The 21,052-nt window shown below is 42.3% G+C and overlaps 1 protein-coding gene across 6 annotated transcripts in view; it reads right to left on the bottom strand.

Annotated features, from left to right (window-relative positions):
- Positions 1-21,052, bottom strand: part of LOC126237405 (zinc finger protein 160-like) — a 63,874-nt gene that overhangs the window by 17,853 nt on the left and 24,969 nt on the right. For 2 of the 6 annotated variants that reach the window (XM_049947499.1, XM_049947501.1), the window contains exons 1-2: positions 11,192-11,307; positions 9,412-9,446 (exon numbers count right to left, since the gene is read on the bottom strand). The exons of 2 other annotated variants lie outside the window; for them this stretch is intronic. In XM_049947499.1, the coding sequence (XP_049803456.1) occupies positions 9,412-9,446; positions 11,192-11,263 (107 nt within the window). In that variant the 5' untranslated portion in view covers positions 11,264-11,307. Of the gene's footprint in view, positions 1-9,411; positions 9,447-11,191; positions 11,308-21,052 lie in introns of those variants that run through there. 2 more of the 6 variants (XM_049947500.1, XM_049947502.1) reach the window with 1 other exon arrangement.

The raw sequence follows: 21,052 nt of genomic DNA, 5'->3' as shown, positions 1-21,052 counted from the left end.
TGGAAGCTATGGTATGCAATATCGACAGTTACTATTGTATGATCAAGGGAAAATTAGAAGATTGTCCAGGCAAACAAGCCTTACTTGACATGTTTGAAGAATCTGAAGAAGAGGATTTGATGCCTGACAATATAAAATACAAACAATGGGTGACACAAGACAGAATTGAAATGGTGACAGCCATAAAACCACGAGACGAGTTTTTTGAAGTGTTGGTGGCTAACCTTGAAAATCTGAAAATGTATCAGTTTATTGCAAAAGCTCAAAGTAAATTTTTGAAAGACAAAAAGCAAACCTTGGCAGCTGATGAATGCTTAGTTCTTGCTGACTTTTCAGAAAATTATTCATTTGTTGTTCAAGATGATGTACAAGGGCATCACTGAGTAAACAAACAGGCCACAGTTCATCCATTTGTATTCTACTATAAAGATGAAGATAAAGTAATGAGCCACAGCTTTTGTGTCATAAGTGACTACCTTGAACACAACACTACAGCAGTGCACATTTTTCAAATAAATTAACAAACTACATTAAACAGCACCACCCTTCCATAAAAAACTGATTTACTTTTCGGATGGGGCAGAAAGTCAATATAAAAAAAAAAGTTATTAACATCTCCTTTCATAAAGAAGATTTTGGGTTTGATGTAGAATGGCACTTTTTTGCTTCGTGCCATGGGAAGTATGGTTGTGATGGTGTCGTAGGTACAACAAAGCGAGCTGTCACAAAAGCAAGTCTGCAGCGGACTGATGACAATCATAACATAACTCCTCAAGAAATGTTTGAATTCTGTAAAAAACATATCAAAGGAATTACCTATGTTTTTGTACAATGTGAGGAAATACAAGAAGTCTATGACAGTGTCTTGAAGGAAAGGTACAACACTCGTCAGAAGATTAAAGGCACTCAGTCTTTTCATTGTTTTGCACCCCATTCACACAACTTACTGAAGTGTAAGATAACATCAACTACACCTGATAGTGAACTTCATCAGTATAGAAAACTTGTACAACTGGTTCTTCAAAATAAAGACACAGTGGCTTGTGTTTATGATGAACAATGGAGGATTGGCTAATTTGATAATACTGACTGTCAAAACCAAGATGTACATGTTGTTATTTTATCACCCTCCAGGACCAAGGACATCTTTTAAAAAAATTGAGAAGGATCAAGTTTGGATGCCACTTAAAAATGTACTAAGGAAGCTGTCTCCCATGGAATTTACAACTGTGACTGGGTGAACTTATAATCTAACACCCAAACTGAGTGAACAAATTTCTCAAATGTTCAATGAGCGATGTACTAAAAACAAATAACAAGAGAAAAATATAATGTAATTAGTAGGCTTATTTTCAATAAAAAAGTAAGTAACCATAGATACGATTAAATTATATACTGTAACTGATATATTTTATTCCATAAGCCTAGATATATTTTTGACTCTTTTTTGTAACCTTTTTTCCATAACTTCCATTTGAATCTCAAAGCTGAGATTTATACTGAAGTTTGATATCATAAAGGTGAAGTTTTCAGATTTTTATCTGGTCCCCCAACACAGATATTGCAGGCCATAAAATGGAAAAATTAAAAAAGCCATTTTTTAAAATAGTGTATTTTTTTAAGTGTAAGCTGCTCACCATTGGTACTCTATAAAAAGTAACTATACTACACAGTGTAATAGCAGAAAAAATATTAAAGCTGAGAAATTCATCTTTCTTTGGAAAACTACTGTTCAAAAATTTAATTTGTGGCTGATAACTTTGAACTATTAAAAATATATTAAAGAATACATTCAGCTGAGTGATTATGATGTTAATTTGTAGACCAGAGTGTGTTGAACTAAATACATTTTATCTGAAAGGCTTACGCCACTCCACTACTGAATAACTGTAGAAAGTGTAGATGCTTGAAAATACAAAAAAACGCATGCAGCCTGGAACAAATATGGCCGCCATTTCAAAATAATAAACAATAATTTAAAAAAATATTTTTGTGTCTACTAAACATTGAGGAATTCACCCAGCAAATATAAAATTTGTTTGAGAGGGTCAAGCAACCAATTATTTTTTTCTTGGACCACTTGGTATGGATTGCACATGTAATGTGCTGCTACCATTCACCAAGATGAGTTCCACCTTCAAAACTGCTACTTGACCGGTCTGCTATACCTGTAGGCAGTCATCAACATCCCTGGCCTTCCTTGGTGGCTTGTTCATATTTACATTGTGCAGAGCTACTGAGAGATAATCTGAGCATGTACCTTCAAAGTCCACAAATGTGCTCTGATAATATGCAGGCAAGTTCAAAAAGATTTCAGGCTTGCAGCTCATCATAGTAAACTTCATTGCACGATATTTTGGCCGGACAACTGCCAGCCATTTTCAGGTGAGCCGAACGAGAACTGATGAAGTTCTCCACTCCGTCTTATATAGTGCGCTGATAGCACTGCCACGCATGCATTGCAGTCGCGGAGACAGAAGGACCACACCGCCCAGCGACAACGCCCTTGCTGGTGGAACTGCAATACTCAGCTAATGTTGGTATTGCCCCTGGCCGCAGCTATCAAAGTCTTCTGGAATCCTCGTCTCGAGCAAATTTCAGAGATGATGGGACTCCATGCATTATTCAATTGGTAAGCACTGTCACGGTTCTTTAGATTTCCTGCAATGCACATTTCAATGGATTCTTTGACAATGGAGTCCCAAAAAGTTGTTACTGTGGCCAAAATCGACGTTTTGTCGTACTCCATTGAATGTCCATTAGAAATACAATGTTCCGCAACTGCATACTTACTGGGTTGCAGTAGGCAAGTGCAATGTTGATGTTCTGTACAACGCTCTTCCACTGTAAGCGTTGTCTGTCCTATACAGGCCATACCACATTGACAAGGTATTTTGTAAATTCCCACCTTCCGCAATAACAAATCATCCTTCACGCATCCCAGCAAATCCGAAATCTTAGAAGGCAGACGAAAAACCACTTTCACATGAAAATTATTAAGAATCTTCACTATCTTGAACGAGATATTTCCAACAAAGGGAAGAAAAGCTAGGGACTTGGCTGGCACGTTCTCCTCTTTATCAACTTTCCGGTTCCTGGCTCTAGTTGAGAAGGCCCTGTTAATTCTCTGTTTCGAGTACCCATTGTCTCTGAACACCGTCCTCAAATGTGCAAGTTCCTTAGGCAAATTATTTGCATCCGACACCGTATGTGCCCTGTGCACAAGGGTTTTAAGTACACTCATGGTCTGTGATGGGTGATGGCAGCTTGAAGAATGCAATTAAAAATCAGTTTGAGTGGGATTACGATAGACAGAATGTCCCACCATGCCGTCAATCTTCCGTTTCACTAAAACATCCAGGAATGGAAGACAGCCATCTCTTCTCTAGTTCCATAGTAAATCGAATACTCTGATGGATGGAGTTAAGATGACGAAAAAACTCCATTAACTTTTCTTCTCCGTGGGGCCACACTATGAAAGTATCATAGACGTATCTCCAAAAAACAGTTGGTTTACAAACCGCTGATTCAAGTGCTCTCTCCTCAAAATTCTCCATAAAAAGGTTAGCCACCGGAGGAGACAGAGGACTGCCCATGGCGACACCGTCAGACTGTTCAAAATATTCCCTTCTGTCTCTGAGACTGCAACGCATGCACAGCAGTACTATCAGCACACTATATAAGACAGAGCAGAGAATCTCTTCGTCAGTCCTCGTTCGGCTCACCTGAAGATGGCTGGCAGTTGTTCAGCCAAAATATCATGCAATGAAGTTTACGACAACCAGCTGCAAGCCCAAAATCTTTTTGAACAGTTGATTCGCCGGGAAAATTTCAAATTTTACAACATGAAGGCACTTTCCTGGATGGTGACCTGCTGTACAGGTTATGCCGGCCACCAGCAAGATCTGTCGCCCACCTGACACCGTGTATATGTGAGCAGATGCCACTGGGGCAACATCCTCTGAATATTTCTCAGACAGAGTCAGCACATCACAGGACAATGCGCAGCATTGTCACTGGCCTGGACACTATCATAGAGAAGAATAAACAATTGTAAGCTTTAAAGTAATACAATTCTTGCTTCACTAATGTTGTATCATTAGTCCCCAGCATGGTGACCGGCCTGCTCCACACTCCATGCTTCATTATCCTGACAACATTAAGGTATTTATCCAGGGTCATCAGGAGTTTGAAATGTCATATCTGAGAATAAAAGCCAGTCACAGAGAACCAGTTCAATTGATCCACCAATAACAGAGGCAAAGTACTGGGAAGACCATGCTTAGCACAGACAGTCAGAAGGAGAGGGGGTTCCATTAAGATACGAGTGTTTGACAGGAAGGCTCCACAGCCATAATGTGGGAGTGGCTCATCATGTAAAATAAAACTACGGTCAGTTTGCTATGAGCCTTCATTAGTTAGGTCTGTAAATGGCCTGGAGACGGCTTAATGAATACCCACAGCTTAAAATGAGATCAAGAGAGACATTTAATGAAACAGAGGGCTATGTTAATAGCCATCAGATCCTCCTCAAAACACATGTTCCTGACTGGCAGGAGACACACTTTCTAAAGAGGATAGACAGAGGTGGTGTCACAGGGCTGGAAATCTCACATGCAGGTGGGTGTCAGGGGGTCAATGCCCCTTGCATGCAGAAAGAATAGGATATGTTGGATGATCAGGAAACTGAAAAATGGCAATTGCATAGGTCAGCAAGCTTTGGTACTGTCGGAACTGATGAGGAAAGATCCCCACTTTGGCAGGAGACAGTCTACGGGACTAGCCTGGAGGCACCAGATGCCAGTCAAACTCCAGAACAATGGACTGTTTAACAATTTCAAAGCTAAAGGTGGTGCTGAGCCATCAATCTGCCAACCAAAATCCAAACGGGATTGGACCAGAATCCAACAGATACAAAGGAGCGTAGCTCAACTGGCACAAAGAGCATGGGCACGGAGCAGAAAGTGTTAAAATTTCACATGCAGCTAGTCCATAGTTGATGAACATGAGAGCACCCACGTCAGCTTTTTGTCAAAAGGAACCCCAATATTCAGGACTGCTACAATATCCAAGTACTGGGTACCCAAGTAGAGTTCTGGGTCAGGCTGGACTGTGGTACAATGACAAAAATGCACAACCTGCATGTCACATGCTTAATGTTGGTCAAAAGACTGCAATGAGGTGCTGGGTGTTCAGAAAAAGACTGTTAGATCTCTGTTTCCAACCTAACCATAAGGTCAGTTGTGGATCGTCCCTTCCAGAAACCACACTGACAGTGGGACAATAGGCTCCAACATTTGAGAACCCAGCATAATTGATGGGCAACCACCCTTTCAGCCAGTTTGCAGAGCACATTGGTGACGCCAATCAGCTTGTAACTGTCGATGGATGTTGGATTCTGACCAGTTCAGGCATTAGAATGATAACCACTGCAAAGGGAAGACACAGTTGAGCCAAATACAGTTGGAGACTCTCAGGAGATAGAGTCATAGAGTACCAGTCATATATTGTATCATCTGATTGTGAATGGAATCAGGACCTGCGACTATATTGTTAGGTGAGGCAAGAGCCTGAAGTAATTCACAGTCAGTGAAAGGTTCATTATATAACACAGCATGCCGAGGTGTGAAGGAGAGGGCAATGTCTTCAATTCATCATGTACGCGTAGAGAAGGCAGTCATGTAGGAAGAGTATGCCACTGCCATCGCAAGGTGTTCAGCAAGAGCCAACACTTCACTACAGAGAACATCCTGAAGAAAGAGACTGGGTATAGTTGTGGATCTTTAGTGGCCCAGAAGATTATGGAGCTTGGACCACACCTTGGATAAAGAGGCATACATTTCCAGGGAGGAGATTCATTCCTTCTTACTGTATTTAATTAGATAACAAGCCTTAGCATGAAGTCGCTTGAAAGTGATAAGGCTGGTCTACGAAAGATGTCACTTGAAACATTCTTTGGCAAACCTGAACAACTATTGCTGTGTCTTTGGTCCGTCCTGGTGCTGGCAGCGGAGGGGACCTGTAGGAAGGGGCACTGTAGTTCCACCAGCATGGGTGTTTGTGATGGATACGTCTTGTGCACTCCTGTTAATAATATGACAGAGAGGGGGAGGTAACAGCAGAGGCATACAACTACCAGCTGGCTTTTCAAAACACCCAGTGTGGTAGCTGGTCTGCCTGGTAGTCACAATGAAATGACAGGATCACTGGGAAGCAGTCACTGTCACAAACATTGTCAAGTAGTGACCAATGCAGTGAAGCCAAGGGACTGGGGCAAGAGATCATTAGATTGATAGCTGAGAAGGTGTGAAAGGTAGCACTGGAGTGTGTAGGAGCACCATCACTGAGGAGATGCAGATCATCTTTCAGAGAAAAGTGGCACTTCCCATACGAAGTGGTGCACACTGAAGTCTACAAATAGAAGAGGAGGACAAACTTGTTGGATTAAGGTGGTCAACTAAAGATACATAAGTGGGCTGCCAAGAGTTTCAAATGGTGAAACTTCCTGGCAGATTAAAACTGTGTGCCGGACCGAGACTCGAACTCAGGACCTTTGCCTTTCATTGGCAAGTGCTCTACTGGCGGAATTAAAGCTGTGAGGATGGATTGTAAGTCGTGATTGGGTAGCTCAGTGGGTAGAGCACTTGCCTGTGAAAGGCAAAGGTACCGAGTTTGAGACTCGGTCCAGCACACAGGTTTAATCTGCCAGAAAGTTTCAAATCAGCACACACTCCATTGCAGAGTGAAAATTTCATTCTGGTTACAAATGGTGATCACTGCACTTGTTTGCACTGCACCACTATTATTTCCAATGTGCTATTGAGGGGAAGACATTCAATGATGACATAAATTCAAACCAATACACAGTCCCCTCCAGATGTCCTCTTTGAGCCAGCACAGTGGCACACCGAGAGCACCGGGGCAGCCTTGTCCCATTCTCCTCCTGTTCCTTCACAACTACTGATGGCCAAAGTTCTTCAGAGGGCCTATCCACAGAGGACATTGGGGTGGAGTGGGGGTGGGGGGATGAAGAGCAAGCAGCCCTAGGACCCAGAGGCCGTGGCTCGCTCAGACATTGTTTGGTGTCTGGCTTCTAGTCTGGGGTTTTCCAGTAGATGTTTCTTTAGATGGGTGCATGAAGTGGTTTCCGAAGATGATACTGTAGTAACCATAGGAGAGGAAGGTCATGGGAGATATGTTTAGGGAAAAGTTGAGGTGGGAGAGGAGATGGCCGCAACTTTCACTTGGTCATTGTATCACAGCATGTAGACATACATTTTATTTTGTGCCTCAATATATGACAAGTGGTCAATAGATTATATTCCTGTATTTTCTTTTCTTTCTTGAGCCTGGGCAAACTAATGAACACTGAAGACAGTGTTCTGTGCAGTTCACACACAAAGGTATCAGTGTTCACAGTTGGCATGTTTTGCGTATTCCTTGCAGCAGGATCACATATGACCAAAGTGTAAGCATCAGAAGCACCTCATGAGTCATGGGACTTAAGGTTTCACTTTAAACCTGTACACTGTGACTAACTTTTTCCAGGAGGACATTCCCTTCAAAGGCTAAGATAAAGACATCTGTATCTGTTTAATTAAACTCACCACTTGAGATCAGCCTGTAGCTCCTCATCTTTGAAGCATAAGGTCTCTGGATGTTGAGTCCTTGGACCATATTCAAAGTTGTGTGGTGTGATCATCACTGGTGTGTCACCTGGGTGTTCGTACGCCTGAAAAGCATTGTGTTTTGCAGCAGAGGAGGCTTTAATCAACAGCAATGCACTGAGCAATATTCTCAATGACTCAACTTCTCCAAATTTTTCTTCGAGTTGTTCCACAGGAAATAATGGTTTGTCACAGCAAAAGTTTACCTGTCAGTTTGCATACATAAAAAGTATTTGATAAACTGTTTTGCACCCAGATGTCTAGCTTGTCCCTCTTCTCACAGATGATGTTTAACACTTTACACAGTATGTGCTACTTAAGGTGTTCTTCCCGTCTGTTCACAATACAGAAAAAATATCAAAAATGAAGGTCAAAGTCAGAAGCGAGCCAAAAATTATTTCAGCAAAAATCAATGTAAAGTAAATTAATGAATATACCGAGAAAGGAAAGCAGGGTCTAGGGAATAGCTGGGCTGACATCAAAAGCTGCTATTATGAGTGATGAGAGATTGCAGCACATGAAAGAAAGTAGGTGCTTCAAAAGCTTGGGGACCCATGCTCACCACACCCATACTCAAAAAAAGAGTTGTGAGCCCCTGAGGTGGTGGTCCACATATGGATTAAATGCTTTCTGGACATATCAGTTGGCATTAAAAAGTTGGTGAAAAAAACATTTTATGATGCAGACACCAAACATGGACACCCAACACCAATATTGTGATTATGCAATGGCTTATCAAAATACTGATGGGTATTTTATGATGCATAATGGTGCATGTTCTAACAGTCCACATATCCTGATAGGCTGAAACATACGTCATCTGAAGAAATGTAAACAGATGGTCCAAAAACCATGATTCCAGTTTACTCAGAAACCACTGGCATACGGTACTTCAACACACGAAAGTTCCACTGGATGTGGAGGTGCTTCTGATGCTTACAATCATGCACAATAGTAAATTTGTAATAATAACTTAATGAAAATTCCTGGATGGAGCAATACATGAAGTAAGTGGAAGGTAACCAGTCACCTATAGGAAATCCATGTGTGGAGCACAAAAACACACAACATACCAGCATTCACACTAGCTATAAAGCACTAGCTCTATTTGAGAAATAGTACACACACACACACACACACACACACACACACACAAAAAAGCACATTCTTGTGACCATGGCGTGTCTTGTAGAATGTGAAGAAGATGGAAGGGGGAGATTCGATTTAGAAACAAACAATAAAAGTGATGCAAAGTTTTCACCACATTCACAGTATCACAGACAATTTTCTCTGTTGTTTCATGATGTTAATGGTGCACTTAATGCATTTAGCTGCAGCTATCCAGTTAAGAAGTGAACCTTAGACTGAGAAACATCTGCAAATGCTTGTTTTTGCAAAAAAGTCATTCAAAGTTACGGCTAAGTTTTTGTTATTCACGGTGAAAACAAGTGTCTTACATTGTGGGCTGCAATAGAGAAAGCTTTGTATGGAAAGTTCAGCGTGAAGATATGATAACAGAAAAATTTATTGGCAATGTAGAGGCCAACAGCACTACTGGCAGTAAGAGTAATAAAGTACGCAGCAGTGACAGTCATTCGTGTGTGTGTGTGTGTGTGTGTGTGTGTGTGTGTGTGTGTGTGTGTGAGAAAGAAAGAGAGAGAGAGAGAGAGAGAGAGAGAGAGAGAGAGAGAGCAGGGGGGAGGGGTGGGGGGATGGAGGAATGGATTAGATACTTATACTATACCTCTGCAAAGCAATCTTCCTTTTCCTTGCAAGCTTCTGGAAAGGAAAAAAAAGGAGGTATCAGAAAAGTACATTTTTAATAATAACATCACAACAAATAAATCAAAGAAATATAACTGCAAATATAATTAGTGCATGTTCACAAATAAAAATACACGAAAAATCAATCATTGCATGGTTATGAACGTAACATTTGGACAATTTACACTGAAGTATTAAAGTGGAAATTTAAAAATCAGATCTGAATATGACTCTACATATGGAGAAAGTTTGATGTGAACTGTTTCAATCTGCCACTAAACAATGGAACACGAAGTGGTACAGTTATAACAAAACCTTCACTTTTCACGGAAAGATCCAGATTTGGATACTGTGCAATCTTGCTAGAGGCTAGATATTGCAAGTCATAATAAAACATTACCATATAATACATCACCTAGTGATAGCAAATATTTAAAGCAGCAGTTCTATAGTGTATATTGGCCTGATGTGTCACAAAAAGGAGGAAAAGGTACTGCTACTGAAGAGTGGTGCACAATAAGACCATCATCATAACCAGTTATCCGTTAGGTATTATCAACTACCCCAATTTCAAGCAGATTGCAGTTTTTCTTTGCATCTTGTCTCATCTTTCTCTTCCTTCAAGATGTATATTTGTATATTAATTTAGGTACGTTACTTGTTCATCTGAATCTGTTCATGGCATTTCTTTCTCTACCTTATTTTCTTAAGTATACTTTTGATGCCCAGTTCATTTCTAATTTCGCTATTCTTTATCAAATCTGTAAGTGTTTAATCAGATAGTGGTCTTAAGAAGCTTGAGAAAATAAAGTAATTTTAGTTTCTGTGCACAACTGAATCGTGAGAAGACAAAAATAATTATTTTCACACGACTTCTTCAGTGTTACAGACTAATTCATCGCAGGATGCAGAAAAAAACTTGTCTATATTGGAAATGCTACATTCTCCTGAAAGTATGATGCCTTGCGTCTACATTTTCTTGTTGCTCTAAGCTGAGCAACTATCCTTTGCCTGTTGCGTATTTACTGCACTCATAATTCCATCTGTGATTACTGAATCTGTATTTCATGCAATATAATCTTAAATTGTGAAAACTACACCACTAAAATTAAGTGTAGCAGGACAGCCATGCAGAAGGCACTTGCAACCAACTTTGAAACAATAGCAACCTGCAACCAACACATCAATCTAGTCACCCTATTTTTGTGAATGTTATATTTCGTTATCTCATAGCTGTAAAATCATGTTATCGCCTCTTTATTACCCGTTCCATTCAAATGTTAAATGCAGTGTACGTCTGGGTTTGGTTGGGAGGTGACTGCTTGGTAGCGATTTGGCTCTATGGACAGGCTACTCTGTCTTGCTTCGCTGTTTGCATGCTTGACTCGATAGGCAACTAATAGATCAGGTCACTATGGGGATGCATGAATCTATTCATATACCAATTGCAAACTATTTTAAATAAAGCGCCGTTGTCGATATTCACTGCATATTCCGTTTACTTTTCTTTATAAATACGTAAATTCTGAAAAACTGTGTGAAATAACTGAAAAGATTCGAACGATTACTGATGTATTACGTACAGATGTAAAAATGGTATGACAGTGGCACATCGTAAGTTAATAACAGCAGTTATATTAAACAAAACCGCATATTTAGATACAGAGCATCGTCACTTAGGTTCAGTTTATGGCAGTGGGGCATTCATTGCGTAGTAATCGTACGTCGGCACTTTGACAATACTTCAATTGACCATCTACCTGTGAAAAATGTGCCGTTTCCTTGTCAACAGGCTCACAGCGTCGTCTTTTCTGCATATTTGTTTCTTTCATATGCCTTCCCGCTTGCTTGTTTGTTGTTTCAGTTGTTTGTGAGCTTTTTTTTTTTTTTTTTTTTTCTTTATTGTAATTTGAACACCCCATACAAAGGTGGGCTGGCAGCGGAACAGTGTACTCCGCTCTTCAGCCATAGGCAGTACAATAAAAAAGAAAGGGAGACAGACAAGTAACAGAATGGCGGTTTAAAAAACAGGAGATACAATAGTTAAAAAAAAAAAACATGAAGCCGTTCACACTCGACGAAACAACAAGAAAAACGGCGGCACTGGGCACAAACACTGACGAGGTAGACGACGCACGTGAACGAAGGAGCGTGGACGGCGAAAAACACTGATGCACAGACACGACGGCACAAACACTAAACCGAGGGCGACGATCTCCGGCGCGCGAAAGTTCACGATCCGTGTGCGAGTCCGGGGACCTGCCAAGAGAGGAGGAGGAGGAGGAGGAGGAGGAGGAGGAGGAGGGGGAGGGGGAGGGGGAGGAGGAGGAGGGGGAGTGGGAAAGCGAGAGGGGAGAGCAGGGACGCCACGGGCAAGGGAAAGAGGGGGGAGAGAGGAAGGGGGAGGGGAAGCCCGGAAGAAGAGGGGGGAGGGAGGGGACGGGGAAAAGGAAAGAGAAGGGAAGGGAAGAGAAGGGAGGGAGGGTGCCTAAGGGAAAGGACACCAGGAGTGAGGGGGGGGCGGGGTCACAGTTGATAGGAGGGGTAGATGGAGGGGACGAGGACATCATCAGGGAGGGGGAGCTGGCGGAAGCCACCTTGGGAGAGGGTAAGGAGGGTGGAGAGATGGAGACCGGGTGGGACATGGGAGTACAGGCGCGGCAGCGGGCGGGGGTGGGAGAGGATCGGGGAGACGAGCGGGTGAGGAGGATCGAGTTTACGGGAGGTGTAGAGGATGCGTATTCGTTCGAGGAAGAGGAGGAGGTGGGGGAAGGGGATAAGATCATACAGGATCCGCGTGGGGGAGGGGAGACGGATGCGATAGGCAAGGCGGAGAGCATGGCGTTCAAGGATTTGGAGGGATTTATAAAAGGAAGGGGGGGCGGAGATCCAGGCGGGATGGGCGTAACAGAGGATAGGGCGGATGAGGGACTTATAGGTGTGGAGGATGGTGGAGGGGTCCAGACCCCACGTACGGCCGGAAAGGAGCTTGAGGAGACGGAGTCGGGAACGTGCCTTGGCTTGGATTGTCTGGAGATGGGGAGTCCAGGAGAGGCGACGGTCGAGGGTGACGCCAAGGTACTTAAGGGTGGGGGTGAGAGCGATGGGACGGCCATAAACGGTGAGATAGAAATCAAGGAGGCGGAAGGAAGGGGTGGTTTTGCCTACAATGATCGCCTGGTTTGTGAGCTTGTTTCAGTTGTTTATATTCAAACTTGTCACAGTGTCTAGCAGTACTGCCAACTATGAAGCACAATTTCCTCCTATATCGAATTTGAAACGCCCTAAATCGGGTCAAAATCCCCTAAATAGTTTGCCTGACTAAATGACTATATTACTAAATTTCTATTTTTCTTGGGAGGGGGGGGGGGTTGTTCGGAACCATTTAAATAACTTTTAAAAACTTTAAATGAGGCAATCGTGAACCGCAATTCTGTTAGAAAATGCCACAGTCTGCCTCAGTGTTTAAATCATTACTATGTTCTCGTGCGTAACTTTAAACTGCAGCATCTTATACTGTGTTTCTGGTACGTTTTAGATAAATATCGTATAGAATAAACATGATTCCACTCGGAAATTTTGAAGTTTCCAGTATTAAGTCAAGATGATTTTTCTGCAGGAAATATGGAATTTAACGCTTTTGAGAAGGATATACACTTGCTCCGGCGATATGGAATAATACCTGATAACACCCAACAAATTCTAACTCACCGGCTCTCTAAAAGTGTGAATATGTTGAAACAGTAAGAAGCGATACTCGTTAATTTCAGCAAAGAATTATACCAGACTGGGGTGAACATCTCAAGTGAATTGAGTGGCTGCATTCTTCCTGAGAGATCTGAGGTGTTTAGAGTATAGTTTGTCACTATTCCAAGAGTACGCGCCAAATTCCGGTCATGCAACAGCGAATTTAATATTGTAAACTACTTACACAGCATTTTCTCTTCACTTCGCTTACAAAGGAAGCTGGAGGAAGATGGGAGTCTCTAGAAACTCTTCAAGATCTGCCAGAACACCTTCTTTGCATAATTCTGTTTGTTTGTGCCCACACCTGGATATGTTGAACTTCTTCAGCATTTTGGAGGATGGTTCAGTACAACATATGTTTTCCCTTTTTAAATAATATCTGGTAGTTAGTAAGTTTATGTTTTACGCAAGAAAATACTGAAAATGTACATTCAGCTGTAGCATGTGATATGGGCAGTGTTAGCAACCCAGCTGCAAAATTGCCAGCATTCTGAAATCGGACATTACCAGTTGCATCTGTATCTTGCAAAACCTCTATCCAGAAACTTACGTTGTCTGAAACATTTTTCCACTATTCATTTGGCAGGGCGTTCCATTCTGAGACGTCATCTATTTTAGCAGTTATCTTTGTACTTCTAAAGCTGGTGACATGTGGAAAGTTGCAGTGGAAGGGTGAAGTTCAGTCATCTATCGCAGAACTGCTATATTTTTTGGCAATCGCTTTTGAAACTCCCTATGAAACCGCTAGTGCAAATATCTTGCATCTTATGGATATTGGAACGTTCTTCTGCCTTAAGTACTTATTTCAAGACGAAAAATTGAGTGTTCGCTATGCTTTAGTTGTCTGACCTGTGTAGTGATCTGAAGAACTAAATGACGTTGGAAGACGTGCGTTCACCGCGATGTCGCCAAACACGGATGCGACCATCATAATGCTGTAAACAGAACCTGGATTCATCCGAAAAAATGACGTTTTGCAATTCGAGCACCCAGGTTCGTCGTTGAGTACACCATCGCAGGTGCTCCTGTCTGTGACGCAGCGTCAAGGGTAACCGCAGCCACGATCTCCGAGCTGATAGGCCATGCTGCTGCAAACGTCGTCGAACTGTTCGTGCAGTTGGATGTTGTCTTGCAAACGTCCCCATCTGTTGACTCAGGGATCGAGACGTGGCTGCACGATCCGTTACAACCATGCGGATAAGATGCCTGTCATCTCGACTGCTAGTGATAGGCCTACAAGGCCGTTGGGATCCAGCACGGCGTTCCGTATTACCCTCCTGAACCCACCGATTCCATATTGTGCTAACAGTCATTGGATCTCGACCAACGCGAGCAGCAATGTCGCGATACGATAAACCGCAATCGCGATAGGCTACAATACGACCTTTATCAAAGTCGGAAACGTGATGGTACGCATTTCTCCTCCTTACACGAGGCATCACAACAACGTTTCACCAGGCAACGCCGGTCAACTGCTGTTTGTGTATGAGAAATCGGTTGGAAACTTCTGAACGTGGATTTTAATTCATTGCTGAGGAACATCAATCGAATTTTGTATGGTGCCCAGTCCGTTACCTTGTAAAGTTGTCCAGACATATAGTATTTATCACTGCATTTAGCAAGAGACAATAGAAAATAAGAACTTCAGTTCCTCCCATTGCTTCAACACTGTATCAGTAGCAGAATATCTACCTAGCCAGCGTTTACTAGGGAGTCCTTGATGATTTTTTTTAGACTTGCAACTATCATTTATAATTTTATACAAACATTTGTATTGGTCAGGTATCTGAGGATCATAGGAAAACCAGTTGTTTGCTTCTCTAATAAGAAATCCCATTTGGGGTGAGAAGATTGCTGCAGTTTATTCTGCACAAAGATGAATAGAATGACAAACACTCTTAATAACAGTTATGTCAGAAACTGTTTCTTTCAGATAAGCAGTTACAGAGCTACAGAGTCCTACCATTACACTTGCACCATCTACTCCAATTCCTGTCAATGTTTCCACTTTAAAATCATCGCTTTCCAGTTTTGAGCTAAGAACATTGTACTGTTTCTGCATGACATACTGAGATGTAAGCCCTTCCCCCTACATTTCTTCCTGAAGCACTTATCCCTCTAAATTACTCCCTAAGGCAGCTGATTCACCCTAAATTTAGGGGGAAAACCCTCAAGCTGGAAACATTGGTAGATAGTTATCTTGAGACTCACACAACATCAAATTATAAGAAGAGCAAGGCTCATGTTACCATACGAAACACAGGACGACAGTAGTACACATTGTGCCATGGCAACAAATCTAGGTCGTGTTGCTGGAAGTCATCAGCAATGACCAATTAGAATCGCCAAATTCAAATGGCTCTAGGGGCTATGGGACTTAACACCTGAGGTCATCAGTCCCCTGGACTTAGAACTAATTAAATCTAACTAACCTAAGGACATCACACGCATTCATGCCCGAGGCAGGATTCGAACCTGCGACCGTAGCAGCAGCGCGGTTCCAGACTGAAGCGCTTAGAACCGCTCGGCCACAGCGGTCGGTAAGAACCTCCACCACTGTGCGGTTTCATTTAGAGTTCCACCCAACAAGTTTAATTTTTAACTCGATGGATTCACTTATCGAAACAAGAATAACCACTAGCATTTCATAGCAATTGGGCCGTCACGTTACATCGCTCGCTTGCTGCTTCGGAGATTCCATATTGGATTTCATCGAATTCTGTTGTTTTTGTATTATGACTTGTGTGTTACGACAGTATGCCGTTTCAAGGCAATGGCGCATCAAGGATTTGTCACAAACGTCACTCTTGGTACGATTTGTTATAAATTAAAGTCAGTTAATGACACAGCAGCGGTAAAAAGCCTTTAGGAGGTACTAACCTAAACAATACAAGAGCAAGATTTTTATGTGAATGGGGCGATCTCGTGGTCGCCAGCACGTTAGCGCAGTGTGTCCAGTCAGAGGGCTGTCCACCCTCTGTAATTGAAGAACAGAAAACAAAGCCCAATGTCAAGGTGAAACGATACATTCATATATACACAAAGTTTTGGATCATTCCAACATTATGAATTCAAGTACAATAGAAGCCGACAAAATATCACACCTTATGAAAGGAGTCGAGGAAGCCAGTCGAAGAAGATATACAGGGTGGTCCATTGATCGTGACCGGGCCAAATATCTCACGAAATAAGCGTCAAATGAAAGAACTACAAAGAACAAAACTTGTCTAGCTGGAAGGGGGAAACCAGATGGCGCTATGGTTGGCCCACTAGATGGCGCTGCCATAGGTCAAACGGATATCAACTGCGTTTTTTTAAAATAGGAACCCCCATTTTTTATTACATATTCGTGTATTTCGCTTTGTGATAGATGGCGCTGTAATAGTCACAAACATATGGCTCACAATTTTAGGCGAACAGTTGGTAACAGGTAGGTTTTTTAAATTGAAATACAGAACGTACGTACGTTTGAACATTTAACGTCGGTTGTTCCAATGTAATACATGTACCTTTGTGAACTTATCATTTCTGAGAATGCTTGCTGTTACAGCGTGATTACATGTAAATACCACATTAATGCAATAAATGCTCAAAATGATGTCCGTCAACCTCAATGCATTTGGCAATACGTGTAACGACATTCCTCTCTACAGCGAGTAGTTCGCCTTCCGTAATGTTCGCACATGCATTGACAATGCGCTGACGCATGTTGTCAGGCGTTGTCAGTGGATCACGATAGCAAATATCCTTCAACTTTCCCCACAGAAAGAAATCCGGGGACGTCAGGTCCGGTGAACGTGCGGGCCATGCTTCGACGACCAATCTACCTGTCATGAAATATGCTATTCAATACCGTTTCAACCGCAGGCGAGCTATGTGCCGGACATCCATCATGTTGGAAGTGCATCGCCATTCTGTCGTGCAGTGAAACATCTTGTAGTAACATCAGAAGAACATTACGTACCTACGTTCTGTATTTTAATTCAAAAAACCCACCTGTTACCAACTGTTCGTCTAAAATTGTGAGCCACATGTTTGTGACTGTTACAGCGCCATCTATCACAAAGCGAAAAAAGTGGTCCAACTAAAACATTCATATTTCTTTACGTACTGCACGAATATGTAATAAAAAATTGGGGTTCCTATTAAAAAAAACGCAGTTGATATCCGTTTGACCTATGGCAGCGCCATCTAGCGGGCCAACCACAGCGCCATCTGGTTTCCCCCTTCAAGTTAGAAGAGTTTCGTTCTTTGTAGTTTCTTCGTTTGATGCTTATTTCGTGAGATATTTGGCCCGGTCACTATCAATGGACCACCCTGTGTATCAGTCAATTCTGGTATAGAATGTCAAGTCACAACTACAGAAGAACTCATTAAATGATACCAGCTCATTGAGGAAAATAAAAAAAAGAAAGAGTTCAAATGAAAGATATATGATAGACTCCAGAATATGGTCCCCATGGCAGTCGTAGAAGACAACCATGATCACGCCTCTCTCATACAACACGTTTTGAAAGAAGATATACAACATTTCATGGCAGGCCGAATTGTCGGACCGAGTCCACAACAGATAGCGGCCATCGACGTCGATGCCATAAGTCAGGAGGTAATACAGAATGTTGAAGAAGAGGTGTATTGATCTTTGATGCCTGTCTCCACCACTAGCCCAGCGCTGCAGGAAGAATGGCCACAAGGAACTTGGACTTACACCACCACAGTCAAACAACAACCCAGCAACCAATCAACCAGGTGCTGCTCTGCCACGCATAACGCCACACCAGAGCACATATATTTGGAGGACACAGGACAACACACCGGTTTGATTTCACTTTGAACGCTCTGGACACGTTGTATGCTTCTGTAGAGAAAGAATACATCAGTAAAATATCTCAGTAATTGTAGACGCTTACTGTCGACCTGTGAGACGAATCTCATTGCCATACCCTGGACGAGATTGCTCCCCAAATTGCCGTAAGTGTCCCCCATCGTCGTACGGAGGTACCAGCCACTCCCCTATCCATGAAATTCAGGAAAACTAAGTGAGACAGCCATCTATGGAGGTACTGTGTTGTCGATGTGATGGGCTTCCCAGCAACATTTCTGCAGCATAGTCGAAACAGCGTTGGCGACATGTGGGCAGAATCAGGAAGTGCAACAGAGGTGGAGCCCTGATGCACAAGACTTGTGTATCACAGTCGATACGATAGAGGAAACATTGGAAATAGGTGTGAGTCAGTTTTCAACTACTAACACGATATTTTGAACATGATCAGTGTCACTGCCCATTGAGTCCCGCGATTTCTCATATCTATTCAAAAAGCTCGCGAAATGAAGCAGCAACGGAAATGTTGTAGATGTGTGGGTGAATCCACATGATGAATTACGACGTTTAATCGCAATAGACAACTGCTGGGTGTATCAATACACCCCCACGACAAAGGGGCAAAGCAATCACTTGGAACATGTGGATTCGTCACAGCCGAAAAGGGCGAAGACCCCACAGATTATGCTAGTAAAATATCTCAGGAGCACACTAGTGAACTCTCACGACGAACTTATGGGAAGAGGCCAAAACATGTGTCACGAAAAGCTTCCAAGGTTTCTTTTTCGTCCACTAAAAGGCCCCAACTCGTTCTGCGCTGGACACAGACCTTCTTTGGGCTATCATATCTTGCCTTACCGCTCGTATTCCACTTTCTCTTCCCTCGGAAGAAGGAAACATTGTGTGGCAGGCGTTTCCAGAATGATGACGAGACCAATTTCTGAGACGGAAGTATTCCTCAACATCCAAAATGGGAACTTCTACAACCAAGATCTTTGACAAATCTTCCATAGTTGTTAAGACTGGCATTTGAGGTTGAATAAGAGAAGGACTAACACCATCACCAAAGTTTATGGTCTGTAGCTTGATTTTTCCAATGTTATAATGATAACTTTTTGACTCTGCTCCTATGCAGCTAGACACACTTGAATCTACGCATAGAAGGCAATGTCCCGACTGACTCACTCTCTCACTGTCTAGCTCATCATCGCCCAGGCCAAACCACTACGGACAGAAACGAAATTTGGAGAGTGCGTTGATCTTACCCTATTGGCGTCTTAAAAGAAGGGATTTTTTAAAATTATATCCCTAAGGGGGTAAATAGGGGATGAGAGGTCTTTCGAAAATATGTCGCTATTAAGGCAATTTTGAGGCTAGACCTATGGAGATTGGTATTTAGTTTCTTCGTCAAAAATAAAAAAATACATGTTTCAGCATTTTTGGAAATTTAACTCTTATGGGGTGAAATAGTAGGTGAAAGTTGTTTTTGAAAATAAATCATTATTAAAGAACTACCAAAGTATTTTTAAAACTACAGCTATGAAAATTGGTATATGACTTCTCAGTTTCAAAAAAAAAAAAAAAAAAAAAAAATTCAATCCCGAAGGAGATGAAGTAGGGGATGACATTTTTTATGAAAATTTTTCATTAGGAAAGCATTTTTAAAGCTAGATCTATTAAAATCTGAATTTGGCTTCTCAGAAATATAAAAATACGCGTTTCATTGTTTTTGAAATTCAACCCCGTAGGGCGTGAAACAGCGCAAACTGCTAAGAATAGAAACTTGAAATTTGGAGACGGTATTGATACTGTATTGTAGCCACCGTTCAAGAGGGACCTGTACGATATCCCACTCCCAAGGGCAATAAATAGGGGATAAAAAGTTTTAAGAAATTATGTCATTATGAAAGGATTTTCAAAGCTAAATCTATGAAAATTTTTATATGGCTTCTCTACCAGAAACAATAAAAATTCGTGTTTCACATTTTTTTGGAAATTCAACCCCCAAGGGGCTGGGGGGGGGGGGGGAGAAGGGGATGAAAATTTTGGAGAAAATATTTCGTTATATTAAAAAAAAGCTAAATCTGTGACAACTGGTATTTCACTTCTCGCTTAAATACAAAAAAAATACACTACTATCCATTAAAATGGCTACACGACGAAGATGACGTGCTACAGACGCGAAATTTAACCGACAGAAAGAAGATGCTGTGATATGCAAACGATTAGCTTTTCAGAGCATTCACACAAGGTTGGCGCCGGTGGCGACACTTACAATGTGCTGACATGAGGAAAGTTTCCAACCGATTACTCACACACAAATAGCAGTTGACCGGCGTTGCTTGGTGAAACGTTGTTGTGATGCCTCGTGTAAGGAGGAGAATGCGTACCATTACGGTTTATCGTATCGCGACATTGCTGCTTGCGTTGGTCGAGATCCAATGACTGTTAGCGGAATATGGAATCCGTGGGTTCAGGAGGGTAATACAGAACGCCGTGCTGAATCCCAACGGCCTCGTATCACTAGCAGTCGAGATGACAAGCATCTTATTCACATGGCTATAACGGATCGTGCAACCATGTCTCGATCCCTGAGTCAACAGATGGGGACGTTTGCAAGACAACAACCATCTGCACGAACAGTTCGACGACGTTTGCAGCAGCATGGACTATCAGCTCGGAGACCATGGCTGTGGTTACCCTTGACGCTGCATCACAGACAGGAGCACCTGCGATGGTGTACTCAACGACGAACCTGGGTGCACGAATGGCAAAACGTCATTTTTTCGGACGAATCCAGGTTCTGTTTACAGCATCATGATGGTCGCATCCGTGTTTGGCGACATCGCGGTGAACGCACATTGGAAGCGTGTATTCATCATCGCCATACTGGCGTATCTCCCGGCCTGATGGTATGGGGTGCCATTGGTTACACGTCTCGGTCACTCTTTCTCACACTGATCGCACTTTGAACAGTGGACGTTACATTTCAGATGTGTTACGACCCGTGGCTCTACCCTTCATTCGATCCCTGCGAAACGCTGCATTTCAG

This window comes from Schistocerca nitens, chromosome 2, assembly GCF_023898315.1.
Source record: "Schistocerca nitens isolate TAMUIC-IGC-003100 chromosome 2, iqSchNite1.1, whole genome shotgun sequence".
Taxonomy (NCBI): Eukaryota; Metazoa; Arthropoda; class Insecta; order Orthoptera; family Acrididae; genus Schistocerca; species Schistocerca nitens.
This window is presented reverse-complemented; position numbering and strand designations above follow the sequence as displayed.